General features: G+C 41.7%; 1 protein-coding gene across 10 annotated transcripts in view; it reads left to right on the plus strand.

Moving 5' to 3' along the window:
- Positions 1–13,934, plus strand: part of grb14 (growth factor receptor-bound protein 14) — a 279,490-nt gene that overhangs the window by 119,743 nt on the left and 145,813 nt on the right. The window contains exon 1 of one of the 10 annotated variants that reach the window (XM_068035231.1): positions 60–318. The exons of the other annotated variants lie outside the window; for them this stretch is intronic. Within the exon in view, the coding sequence (XP_067891332.1) occupies positions 256–318 (63 nt within the window). The 5' untranslated portion in view covers positions 60–255. Of the gene's footprint in view, positions 1–59; positions 319–13,934 lie in introns of those variants that run through there. 10 annotated transcript variants of the gene reach the window in all.

Raw genomic sequence — 13,934 nt, forward strand, 5'->3', positions numbered from 1 at the left:
GCTGTTGATTTGTCCTGTCCTATGATCACATCTCTTTTAATTAATTTGGGTAGTACAGGATTCACATAGGCTGGGTGACATTTGTTGATCCTTTAACTCAGTATTGTGTTTTGATAGTAGTCTCTATGCAATGACAAAGGAATTTTGTGTACAGTGTATTGAGTCTGTAAGGAATTTTGTCAAGAGTTTCCATCAACCACGTAACAGATTGGTCTTTCATGGTTGCTTAATGGTTACGCTTTTTGAAGAACAGACATGAGCTTGTATGCACGAAGAGTCACATTGCCTGCAATCACTCCACTTGTACTGCAGAAACGGGTAAGATAGCTTTTGGTATTCATGTTCAGTTAATTTTTTTCTAAACTAATTATTTGCAAGCCTAATGCTTAAATAGGGAACTCGCTAAACTCTATTGAACCAGCCCTTTTTAACTGTTTAAAGACTGAAACACTTTTCAGTCTGTGAATATTTCACATTGATTGAAGTCTTGGCAATAGTTTATAATGAATTGTGTATGCTCAATGATTTAATTTTGCTTGCAAATCTGTGGTATAGCTCAATACGGAGGAAACTGAACCAACTAATGTATCTGTTTTGCTGCAAAATAATGGATGAACATGAAAATACTTAGTGTTGAATTGCATGTCAATTACAAATAGATCATTGTGAGCTATGATTGACAAACAATTACAGAAGCTATGAGCTGGATGTTATGATCTGACGGAAATCCTGCTGAATTGATAGTGTGATGGGCTACTTTTGTGCCTGCTTGTCCCAGTCGTACTTTTGGGATCAGCCTTATTTAAGTGTTGGCGGCCTGCTGATATTTGCACTGATGCTGATGTGCACATCTCATGTTGTGGGCCGTTGAGTGTTGGGGGGGGGGGGGGGAGTGGGTAGGGGGGGGCGCAGGGGCGGCGGTAATGGTAGGGGTGGGGAAGGAAATTTGGCTGCACTGTCTGTTACTACGTAGCTTATGGAGGCTTTGGGTGTTTTTTCTGAAACAGAATCTTCTGCCTGGCTTTGCAAAATTAGCGACTCAGCAGTTGGTTGTCATAGGTATGATAGTCCTTTCATTTTAACACCCCTGCACGACCCCCACCTCACCACCCGAGTCGTGTGAGCAATGCTGAACACCACCTGTTGGCCAGAGTTTTTATGATGGCAATGTCAAGAAATCTGTTGTATTCCCTTTTCCCATCATTAACAACTGCTATGAATAAATATCTGGGTAGATGTATTCAGCATCCATTATTATTTTCAGCCAGAAAATCCAGAAGTGATGGTGTTCTGCAGGATATTGGTGGAACATTTCACATTTCTTGTCTGGTGACTGCCCTGCTACTAACTGAAATCAAGCAGTGTTATAGAAAATCTGCCCTGCTATGTTAACCTTTAAGTGGGTTTGGTAAACACCTGAATAATTAACAGAAATCTGTCTATAAGTAAATGTTACTTGCTATATTTTCCAAGCCTTGTTTTTCTAGGTGTTTTACTACTTAACTACTAATAGAATTAATTGTTTTGGAGCCCCTACAATATGGTCCTTTTAAGACCTTGATAACCGTGGTTAAGTGTCAAAAGCTACATAAATTTGCCTTAGTAAGATGCCTCATCATGAAAATACTGGACACTGGCTGCAAGTGACATTCATGCCATTCATACAGGACACCTTTTGACTATATTTGGTCAATTCAAGAATCTATTGACTAGATATGGTGTTGATGATAAGTCTGCAGAACATATATCTGCAATGGTGCTAGTATTGGCCAGTGATTCAGCATAACTGCTAATTGGCAGGAGAACAGACCTAACGATACCAGTAGTATCAGTGAAGCCCTGCCTCGTGGTTGTGTGTAACTGGTCACAAAATGGTCGAAAGCTGGAAAAATACTAATTGGCATAAAGGATTGTGAAAAATAAACTTACCAAAAAAAATCCAGAAAAGGCTTGAAAACTCTTGCCTTTCACATCAGCGTGTTTTTTAAAGCTCCTCCAACCTGATAGTCCGTTTGGAAATCCCCTTTCCTACCAGATTTCCTGGGCATAGTGTACATGTAGCATCTAGCACTTACCCTGTCCCCATCCACATACATGAATGAAGCTCCCACCTGCTTTAGATGAGATAAGAGGTCCTATTATTACATTTCACAATTCAGTATGACATAGCTGAGCCTGATATTGGAGTGTGCTGGGCACAAAAATTGGCCTTAATGGGAGGTATAATAGAACGAGTCTTTTTCTTAAAAAACAGACGATCAAATTACACATAAACATGATAATTCATTTTGCCATCTTACAACTAGGTCATGACATTTGCATAAAATTGCCTTTGTTCTGGAATAGAGCATTTTCTTTTATCGTACAGCCGACTGTGTTTAATTCTCAACAGTTGGCATCTCTGGGAGTGACGTTCAGTGCAAAATAAATAGGAGGGAGGAGTTCAAATGTCATTGCGACTGTTAGTTTCATTTTACTGCCAAAATAAACATGTGATTGATGTCTTGATAATTAAACCACTGCAAAACTCAGTAAAACTTTGCAAAACGAATTGCAATTCTTGCATCAATCCTTAGCAGTCGCCTTGTAGTCACTCTCTGAATATTAAATTATGATGCTGTACTCTCCAAAGACTTTCTTTTTTACACATTGAAAACATTAATTGGCTAAATAAGTAATTGGAGTCATGGGCCATTTTTACTTGGGAGGGGTTAACTTGACTGCATAATGTACACTAAGCTGTATCCTGCAGAAACACTATCTGATCATATTGGGTTGAAAGTCTTCTCTGAGAATGTGCCAACATGATTTGATTTTAGATGAAAAAGCTAAAAGAATTCAGCAAGAATCTCTAGTCAGTACATAGTTTCTAATCTATTTGATTTTTCTAAGGTAATAGAGATGATTATAACCCAGCCCGCTCAATGGTGGGCAGCAGTAAAGTGGATACCTTCCTGTGGGTTGCAATTTTAACCTGCTATTTGAATAGTTGAATTGGATACCTGCTGGAAAATAGTGGGGTCCATTTTAAATAATCAATTTGTGCACCAATGATGCCATCATAGGCCAATTTGATGGCAAGTGAGCCCAGAGTCAGAGGAGAACCCGAAAGAGAAGTAATTTCATATTTTTTGTTTTGCTTTCTTCTGGGTCCACGAGGAAACTTTAGGCCGCCCCTGCCTCTGGCTTCCCTTCCCCTCCCAAGACTGCGATACCCTCCTCCTTCCTAATTTCCTTCCCACACCCCACCACCACCGCCCGAGCACCGCATTTAACTCAGGAGTAGACCATATGAATCCTTGAGCCTGCTCAGCCATTCAAAACAATCCTGGCTGATTTTCTGCCTCAACTCAACTTTTCCGCCTGCTCTCATATCCCTTGATTCCCTGAGGGATCAAAAATTCTGAACAATGGAGCATTCACAATCCTCTGGGGTATAGTTTTCCAAAGATTCACAACCTTCTGAGTGCAGAAATTTCTCCTCATCTCAGTCGTAAATGATCAACCCCTTTACCTGAGACTGATCCTGAGAACCCATGTTCTAGATTTCCCAGCCAGGGGAAACGACCTCTCAGTACCTACCCTGTCAAGTCCCTTCAGAATCTTGTAGGTTACATTGAGATCACCTCTCATTCTTCTAAACTCCAGAGAGTATAGGCACAATTTACTCAGCCTCTCATCAGAGGACAACCCTCTCATCCCGGGCACCAATCTAGTGAATCTTTGCTGTACCACCTCCAAGGCAAGTAGAGGTGGAAACCAAAAATGCGTGCAGTACTCCACGTGTGGTCTCACCGAAGCCCTGTGCAATAGAAGCAAGACTTCCTTATTCTTGCACTCCAATCCCCTTGCAATAAAGGTCAACATGCCACTTGCCTTCCCAATTGCTTGCTGTATCTGCATGCTAACTTTCTGTCTTACTTGTACAAGTGTACCCAAGTCTGTCTGAACAGCAACATTGAAACTTTTCATGCCTTTAAAAAGAAATTCTGCTTTTCCATTCTTTCTGCCAAAGTGAATAACTGCCCACTTCCCCAGATTATACTCCATCTGTCCCCTCGTTACCCACTTATTTAACCTGACGAGATCTCTTTTTCACTCTGTGAATCCTCCTCGTGAGTTACATTCCCACCTAGCTTTGTATCTTCAGCATACTTAGATACATTGCCCTTGGTCTCTTCGTTTAAATCATTTAATATAGATTGTAAATAGCTGAGGCCCCAGCACTGATCATTGCAGCTGTCCTCTAGGTAAAGCCTGTGAACTTAAATATACAACCCGACGAACATACGAATTAGGAGCAGGAGTAGGCCAATCGGCCCCTCGAGCTGCTCAGCCATTCAATAAGATCATGGCTGATCTGATTGTAACCTCAACTCCACATTCCTGCCTACCCCCAATAACCTTTCACCCCCTTGCTTATTAAGAATTTATCTAACTCTGCCTTAACAATATTCAAAGTATCTGCTTCCACCACCTTTTGAGGAAGAGAGTTCCAAAGATCCACGACCCTCTTAGAGAAATAATTTATCCTCATCTCTGTCTTAAATGGGAGACCCCTTATTTTTAAATAGTGACCTTAAGTTCTAGCTTCTGCAACAAGAGGAAACATCCTTTCCACATCCACCCTGTCAAGACCCCTCAGGTATGTTTCAATCAAGTTGCCTCTTACTCTTCTAAACTCCAGCGGATACAAGCCTAGCCTGTCCAACTTTTCCTCATAAGACAACCTGCCCATTTCAGGTATTAGTCTCGTAAACCTTCTCTGAACTATTTCCAATGCATTTACATCCTTCCTTAAATAAGGAGACCAATACTGTGCACAGTACTCCAGATGTGGTCTCACCAATGCCCTGTATAACTGAAGCATAACCTCCCTACTTTTATAGTCAATTCCCCTCCCAATAATTGATAACATGCTATTTATTTATTTTATTTATTTAGAGCTACAGCACTGAAACAGGCCCTTCGGCCCACCGAGTCTGTGCCGACCAACAGCCCTACAGTAATCCCATATTTCCTACCACCTACCTACACTAGGGGCAATTTACAACAGGCAATTTACCTATCACCTGCAAGTCTTTGGCAGTGGGAGGAAACCGGAGCACCCGGCGAAAACCCACGCGGTCACAGGGAGAACTTGCAAACTCCACACAGGCAGTACCCAGAATCGAACCCGGGTCCCTGGAGCTGTGAGGCTGCGGTGCTAACCACTGCGCCACTGTGCCGCCCTAGCTTTCCTAATTACTTGCTGAACCTGCATACTAACCTTTTGTGATTCATGCACTGGGACGCCCAAATCCCTTTGCATCCCAGAGCTCTGCAATCTCTCACTGTTTAGATAATATGCTTTTTTATTCTTCCTGCCAAAATAGATAATTTCACATTTTCTCACATTGTATTCCATTTGCCAGATCTTTGCACACTCCCTTAACCTATCTATATCCCTTTGTAGCCTCGTTATCTTCTCTTTACAACTTACTTTCCTACCTATCTTTGTGTCATCAGCAAATTTAGCAACCACGGGCTGGATTTTACGCTGCCCCAGCACATTGAATGGTGGTGTGGGGGCGGCGTAAAATTGAGCGGGAGGCTCCGGGAGGCCTTCCCACCCTGCTCCCGCCTCCGGCCAACTTTACGACATTCGGGCGGGGAGGGGGAAACGGCCCACCCGCCCTAGGCCAATCAATGCCCTTAAGTGGCCACTTAAGGGCCCTCGCCCGCCTCCACACGTATTTTACGCATGGCAAGTGGGCATGCTGGGGACGTGAAAGGCTGCCTAGCGATAGCTGCCAGCCTTTCTGCGTTCCAGGGGTTGGGTGCCATGGCAGTCGGGCACAGGTACCCGATAGAGGGCCGGCCCCGCCTCCCAACCCACCCCCGGACCCAAGATGCCCCCCCCCCCCACCCCCCCACAAATGACTACCCTTGTCTCGCCGGCATGACTGATCATCCCCCCCCCCCACCCCTGGCGTAGCAAGCCCAACTTACCTGAAATCCTGGCTCCATGGTGTTGGCTAGGCTGCAGTCCCAGCAGTAGCTACCGCTGATTGGCCGGCAGCTCACTGAGGCGGGACCTCCTCTCTCAAGCGGGACCTCCTCTCTCAAGCGGGTGGAAGTCCTGCCTTGGGACAATTAAAGCCCGGGGACCCGTAAAATGCGGGTCGGATCCCGGGGCTAGGCAGAAGCTGGTTCGCCACCATCCTTTTACGTTGGTGGTGAGGTCCCGTCCACCTAAGGTAAAATCCAGCCCCATACCTTCGGTCCCTTCTTCCAAGTCATTTATATAAATTGTAAAAAGTTGATGCCCCAGCACTGATCCCTGTGGCACACCACTCGTTACATCTTGCCAACCAGAAAATGACCCATTTATGCCTACTCTCTGTTTCCTGTTAGCTAGCTAATCTGTCCATGCCAATATGTTACCCCCTGCACCATGAACTTTTATTTTCTGCACTAACCCTTTGTCATGAAGACCCCCACCTGCCAAGAATGAGGCATATTAATTTCATCATATGAACACTAATTTTAAACTGTTGCTAGAGTGAAGAAATTACTTGTTTAAAGAGATCACCAGACATTTGGCTGGAAAAACATTTGTATACTAAGAGACAGTGCTTGGAGAGACAAAAGAATTGCTCACTGATTCAATTAACAGAGATTGGGCTGGGCAATGGTAATCCACATCTTGTCGGGGTAAGAGACAGCACTAAACACCCCCCCCACCCCCCACCGAAAGCTTTGAAATCCGCAAACGCAGGAGTTTGTTTAAACAGTGAGTCACATGACTAACCTGCTGACCAACTTGGAGTTTTGAATTGTGCTCATAGGACAGTTAAAAGATAGACTGCAGATTGTAACTGAACCTGGAACAAGACAGCCTCTCTCCTGGCTGGAGCTCTCTCGCTTTCTCACAAACCTCCAGACCCACTGAAGTCACTTAAACCTCAAGAGAGAAAAGACCACATCAAAACAATTTAAACTGTGCACTGGGCCCCAATGAACAGCAAGACTTACCAACAACCAAAGACTCCACTTTGAACTCGAAGGACTGTAAATACACCCATCTATTGCCTCAAACATTTCCCCTTTCTACTTTTTCTGTCTCTGTCTGCCTGTGTTTATCGTGTATGCATGCAAGCATGGTCGTGTCGTGTATTCGTAGGCGTTAAACGAATTAGAGTTTAAGATGAATAAACTTCCATCTTTTTTAAATCTAAAGAAAACCTGTCTAATTTGATTTATTTGCCTTGCAATTGGAAAGCAGTGAACAAGGATTCACTGAGGGGGAGCTAAAAACAAGGTGTTTTAAAATTAACTCCTGTTACGGTTAAACCAGGCAAAGGCTGAGAGGGAACCCCTAGACCCCTCTCTCGTAACACTTTGATATGGCACCTTATCAAATGCCTTCTGGGAATCTAATTACAGTACATCCATCAGTTCCCCTTTATCCACAGCACGTTACTTTTTCAAAAGAACTCCAATAAATTGGTTAAACATGATTTCCCCTTCATAAAACCATGTTGACTCTGCCTGATTACCTCGAATTTTTCTAAGTGTCCTGCTATAATGCCTTTAATAATAGCTTCTAACATTTTCCCTAAGACAGATGTTGAGCTAACTGGCCTGTAGTTTCCTGCTTTCTGTTTCCCTCCCTTTTGAATAAATGCCCATTCAATCCCTACTCTTTGCTTCCTGTCTATTAACCAATCCTCAATCCATGCTTTAAAGACGTCTGCAAACGTGAAATAAAGTCCTGTGACATTGACCACAAGTCGTGGGAGTCAGTTGCCAGTGATCGCCAGAGCTGGCTGACAGCCGTAAAGGCAGGGCTAAAGAGTGGCGAGCCGAAGAGACTTAGCAGTTGGCAGAAGTGCAAGGAGAGAGCCAACTGTGTAACAGCCCCAACAACCAATTTTATCTGCAGCGCCTGTGGAAGAGTCTGTCACTCTAGAATTGGCCTTTGTAGCCATTCCAGGCACTGCTCCATAAACCACTGACCACCTCTAGGCGCTTACCCATTGTCTCTCGAGACAAAGAGGCTAAAGAAGAAGAATAACCAACTCCATGTGCCCTTATCTTGCTTATTAATCTTTTGTGTGGCATCTTAATGAATGCCTTTTGGAAATCCAAGTATATTACATCTACTGGCTCCTCTTCATCTATGTTACTGGTTACATCCTCAAAAAACTCTTAATGAATTTGTCAAACATGATTTCCCTTTTGTAAAATCATGTTGACTCTGTGATCATACTATGATTTTCGAAATGCACTGTTAAGACGACTTTAATAGATCCCAGCATTTTCCTGATGACTTATGTCAGGCTAACTGGCTTGTAGTTCCCTGTTTTCTGTCTGTGTGTGTGTTGCTCTCCCTCCCTCTCTCTCCTTCCCTCTCTCTCCTTCACCGCCCCCCCCCCCCCCACCCCCCCCCCCCCCCCACCACCACCCCTAATCTTGAATAGTGGTGCTACATTTGCTAACTTTTAATCTGCTGGGACTGTTGTGGAATCGAGGGAACTTTGGAAAATTATAACCAGTGCATCCATTATCTCTGCAGCAACCTTTTTTCGAACCCTTTGATGTAGGCCCTGGGGATTTGTCGAGTTTTAGTCCCTTAAGTTTCTCTAATAAGGTAATTAATATCAGCAGGGAAAAATTAAATCCCTCACTCTTATTAGCCCCTTGGTTATCCTCTATTTGTGTCTTCTACTGTGAAGACAGACACAAAATATTTTTTCAAAGTCTCTGCCATGTCCTCATTTGTCTTGATAGGTTACTCTCATCATATTTTTTCCCTTTTTATCAACTTTTTGGTCACCCTTTGCTGGTGTCTAAAACTCTCCTAATCCTTGGCTTACTACTATTCTTCTCGATATTATAAGCCTCATTTAATCTAACACTATCCTTAATTTCACTAGTAAGCCATGGATGGATCTTTTTCACTGATGTTTCTTGTTTAACGTGTTGTATTTTTGTTGAAAATTTTGAATAATTTCTTTAAATGCTTCCCAATGTTGATTTACCAACATATCTTTTAGTCGATTTACCCAATCAACCTTAGCCAGCTCTCCTCTCTTACCTATGTAGTTGGCTTTAAGGTTCTTGTTTTAGACTCAAGTATTTTGCTCTCAAACTTAATATTGAATTCAGTTGTTATTTTTTTCCCCAGAGGATCTTTTACTATGAGTTTACTAATTAACCCTGCCTCATCACACAATATTAGATCTAAAATAGTTTTATCCCTAGTTGGTTCCACCAAATATTGTTCCAGGAAACTGTCGTGAATGCATTCTACAAACTCATCTTCTAGACTACCTTTGCCAATTTAACTTGTCCTGTCTTTATGAAGAATAAAATCCTCCACAATTATTTTGTTGACTTTGTTACAAGATCCAATTATTTCTTGCTGTCCAACAGGATAACTACTGTTAAGGGACCTATAAATGACTCCCAACTGTGTTTTCTGACCTTTGTTATTCCAAATCTTTATCCATACTGATTCTAATTCCTGATCTTCTGAGCCAAGATCCTTTTTTACTACTGTCCTTATTCCATCCTTTTACTATCAGGGCTACTCTTTTTTTATGCTGCCTGTCATGTGTCATGGAAGTGTAGTTTTTTCTTTTCTGTTTAAAAACTAAAACCTGTAAGACTGAAAGTTGTTCTCTCTGGGAACAGTGTGTGCAAGCAGCAAGCTTGTAGGAGAGCGAAGCCACGTGTTTGTAAAGACAGGTTAGAACTAGTTTCATCTAGAGACCAGCGAAGCATGCTCCCTGAAAGAAGGATCTCTCTCTTAGCAGAAATTCTACATTGATCTACAGGCTGTGTATTGCCTAAGGAGGGGGGAAAAACCCTGGAAAGGAAATCTTTGTACTGTTGGAGGTAGCAAATTCCCCTTTACTTCCAATCTCTAAGAAGTCTTTGCCTCAGTAGTGACTTTCTGTTGCCTTTTTGTGTTTCTGGGAATTCCAGTAAAGTTTCTACTGATAGACTGCCAATTTAAAAATACAAATAGACCTGTTGCTATACTCGTTGAAAGAACTGTGTGATGCCTGCTGCAACCTGAGTGCTTTGAATGCCTATCCATTAAAGACTGTTTGTCGAATTCGGTTGGAGACTTTGAGTGGCAACTGACCGTTTGGCTCCGGGACACCTCACCGACCCAGGAATGTAAAACCCACAAAGACTTACAACCCAGTTATTTATTTATTCCGAAGAAACAGCTCTAATTTTATTGAAACTGGTTAACCATTGGTGTTTGAATGTATGTGTGTGTACATGAAGTTTAGGAGAAATAAGAAGTTATAAGTTCTTTCGACATAGATTTATCTCAATATTGTTTATGATTTAGTTTATTAATAAATAGTTAATTTGTTTTTTAAAGATACCTGGTTTGGTTTGTTATATTCTGGGGTGGGCGGGGGGTGGGGGGGGGGGCGTTAATAAAGTGTTCAATTTGGCTAATTTCCATTAGGTGGGAAAACTTTAATAATATGCTATGACCTGTGGAGTGGGACTGACTTGCATTACTCCCGCCTCGGTCGTAACACTTGTCAAAATGCTATATACCCTGGAATATTTATTTCCCAATCCTGGCCACCTTGCAAGTATGTCTCTGTAATGGTGATTAGATCAAACCCATTTACCTCAATTTGTGCTACTGGTTTGTCTATCTTGTTACGAATTCTTCGTGCATTCAGATAAAGAGCCTTTAATTTTTTTACTACTATTCTTTGCATGGAGCTTATTTGCTGATGCTCTATTACTGTAAAACTATCTCCCTTCTTGTCTTGCTCTGCTTGTTTTTACCTAAATCGCTGCACTACTGTATTGCCTCGACTTTTCTCTTTAGATTTCTGAATCTTCCTTCATTTGACCCTTCCCTCCCCACTTTTAGTTTAAAATTCTCATCCTTGTTTTCAAATCTCTCTGTGGCCTCACCTCTGTCTGCCCCCCCATCTCTGTAATCTTCTAAAGCCCCAGAACCCTCCAAGGTATCTGCATTCATCTAATTCTGGCCTCTTGAGCATCCCCGATTTTAATCGCACCACCATTGGTGGCTGCACCTTCAGCTGCCTGGGCCCTAAGCTCTGGAATTCCCTCCATAAACTGCTCCACCTCTCTCCTTCTTTAAGTCATTCCTTAAAACCTACCTCTTTGAGAAAGCTTTTGGTCATCTGCTTTAATATCTCCTTATATGGATCAGGGTCATAATTTGCTTTATATTGTCCCCTGTGAAGCACCTTGGGATGTTTTATTATGTTAAAGGCAGTATGTAAATACAAGTTCTTGCTCTTGCTGCTGCTGAGGACTGATCCTTTGGGTCCTTGGCAGCAAGCTGCAGCTACCTAAAACCTTGCTCCTCCCATCAGCCAGTTAGCATTTCTCATCGAATTCATGCAGGAGACTGATGCAGCCTTTATAGATGAGGCCTAGAAGTTAAAACCTCACAGGCCTCATTCTGTGGAGGGCCAGATGATTTCTCATCTGCCTTGACTCCTGTCTTCATGACTCCCACCAGGGGTTAAATTCAGACTATCGTGGTTGCTAAGATCTAGCAGCTGATGCATTCGGAGTAGAAACATATTCACTGACTTCAATATTAGTGCTGAAACTGTACCAGCAAGGAAAAAATTGTGAAAGACACAATTGGAGTCACTGGTTATGGTTAATAGTCTAGAAACTATTATTGAGATAAAATCCTTGTAAACATAAAAAATTTAAAAATCTGCAGGCACTTTTCATAAGTTGGACATTTCTAGTATGCATCAGCATTTTATCATATGTGCTTTTGGGTAGGCAATATGAGACAGGAAATGAAACTGGACTTCTAACCACTTAGCATTATCACAGAATAAAACGTTACAAAGATATGTTGCAGATGTTATTTCTGTTTCACATTTTCTGGAATTGATGTGGTGCGATCTTTATATATCTAAAACATCATTGCTACAAAAATGTTTCAAGAGAATCCAAAAACCACAAAAAATGTAACTACTGGAAGTAGATAATTTTACCCCAAATTGAGAGTATGGCTTGATAAACTCTTGAAGACTATTGGTAAACACTAATAGTAAGAAAAACTGATGTGAACTTGCACATGTAAGGCAACCCCACATGCATTTTTCACTGCTAACCTTTGTTCCTTATAAAGTTTAATTTATCTAAAACACCTGGTGTATATGTATAACATGACAGAAGACAGGATTAGACTGCGAGTAAATAAATTATGAAAAATATTAAGCAGATTATTATTTCTCATAAATCTTGGTTTCCAGCAAACTGTAAGAAATCTGTGGAAAATGTATGGTTCATAACATACGTTTATGAAAGATGGCACATGAAATATTGAAAATACTGATGAATGAGCTGAACACCCAAACCTCTTGATGACTGTGCGCTAAATACCCATTTTCCTTATTAAGTATTTAATTTCCTACAGTTTTTAATTTCTAATCATGCAATCACAAGATACTTAACAGATAAGGCAGCCCATTCACTCCATTTTAATTCATCCATCCAGAAAGACTCTGAAATACCCCTTTCCCACCCTACCCATTGCTGCCTCTAATAGTTTCTTAAATGATTCCAGGGCTTTTGCCTCCAGCACTCTATCTGCAATTCCATTCTGAGTGTTGGCCATTATCTGTATGATGAACCACCACCTGATATCTGTTTTAAAATTACCATTTACCACTTTAAAACTGGTCCCCTTCGCCTACAGTCTTTAACATATTCTGTATTAATCTTTTCCATACCATTTATTGTCCTTTAAAAGCATATGACAGACATCTTTTCTCCAGGCTGAAAACATAGGAACAGAAGAAGACTATTCACCCCGTTGAGGCTGTTCCATCATTCAATTACAACATGGCAGATTTGTACCTCAACTTTCTCTAATCTGCCTTTGCTCCATATACCTTGATACCCTTGCCTAATAAAAGCTGTTGATCCCAACATCCACAACCTTTTGGGGAAGGGAATTCTAAATTTCCATGACGCTTTGTGTGGAAAAAGTGTTTTCTGATTTCATTAAATCCTAAATGGCCTCACTCTAATTTTAATATTGTGCCCCCTTGTGGATTTCCATACAATAGAGATTGTATAGATACAGAGAAACATCAAAAGCCACAAATCCCAGCATTTTCAGTCTTTCCTCAACTCTGACCCCAGAAACCAAGGATCAGCCTCATGACTGCTCTGTACTGCTTCCCCTACTTGAATGTCTCCTTTGTTTCTAGCTGATCAGAACTTGACATGATTCTGAAAGTGGCGTCTGACTGTACAATTTAATCATGACCTCTTCTGACTTGTATTCTGTTGTTGTAGTTGACCATTCTGATGACTTTGATTTCCACTCTGCATTGTGACTGTTCAGTCTGCTAATATTCCCAGGTCTTTTTCACATCCATCCTTGGCTTTTTTAACACACTTCATTTTTCCTTCTATTTTTCGATGTAGTATATTTGTTTGCATTTCATTTTAGCTCATCGTTTGGTCCGCTATCAAATTTTGCTTAATTCATTCTGCATTTTCTGACTGCCTTACAATTTCACTGTGCCTTCTAGCTTGTTATCATCTGCAAAATAGGGCAATTTGTATTTATTTTAATCGAAATCACTGACTGGAAACAGAGTCCTGGGGCACCACACTCAATGGACAGAATTTTTGATCCCTGAAGGAGGCAGGTGAAGGCACAAAATTGGATGTAGGTGCGGCATGCCGGCGCTCTGATGCAGTTTCACCTCCAGTCAGTTTCTCGAGAAGGCATTGGGATCTGGATGCCAGCAAGGTGCCCTAAGTCTGAAGGCCAGTAATTGAGTATGGATATGAGGCAATTAACAACCACATAATGGGCTGAAAGTGATTTTTGATTGCAAGCACAGGGACCATGAAGGGTCGTGACTATGACCCTGAGCAGGAGGCAACAG

This window comes from Heterodontus francisci, chromosome 7, assembly GCF_036365525.1.
Source record: "Heterodontus francisci isolate sHetFra1 chromosome 7, sHetFra1.hap1, whole genome shotgun sequence".
NCBI classification, from domain to species: domain Eukaryota; kingdom Metazoa; phylum Chordata; class Chondrichthyes; order Heterodontiformes; family Heterodontidae; genus Heterodontus; species Heterodontus francisci.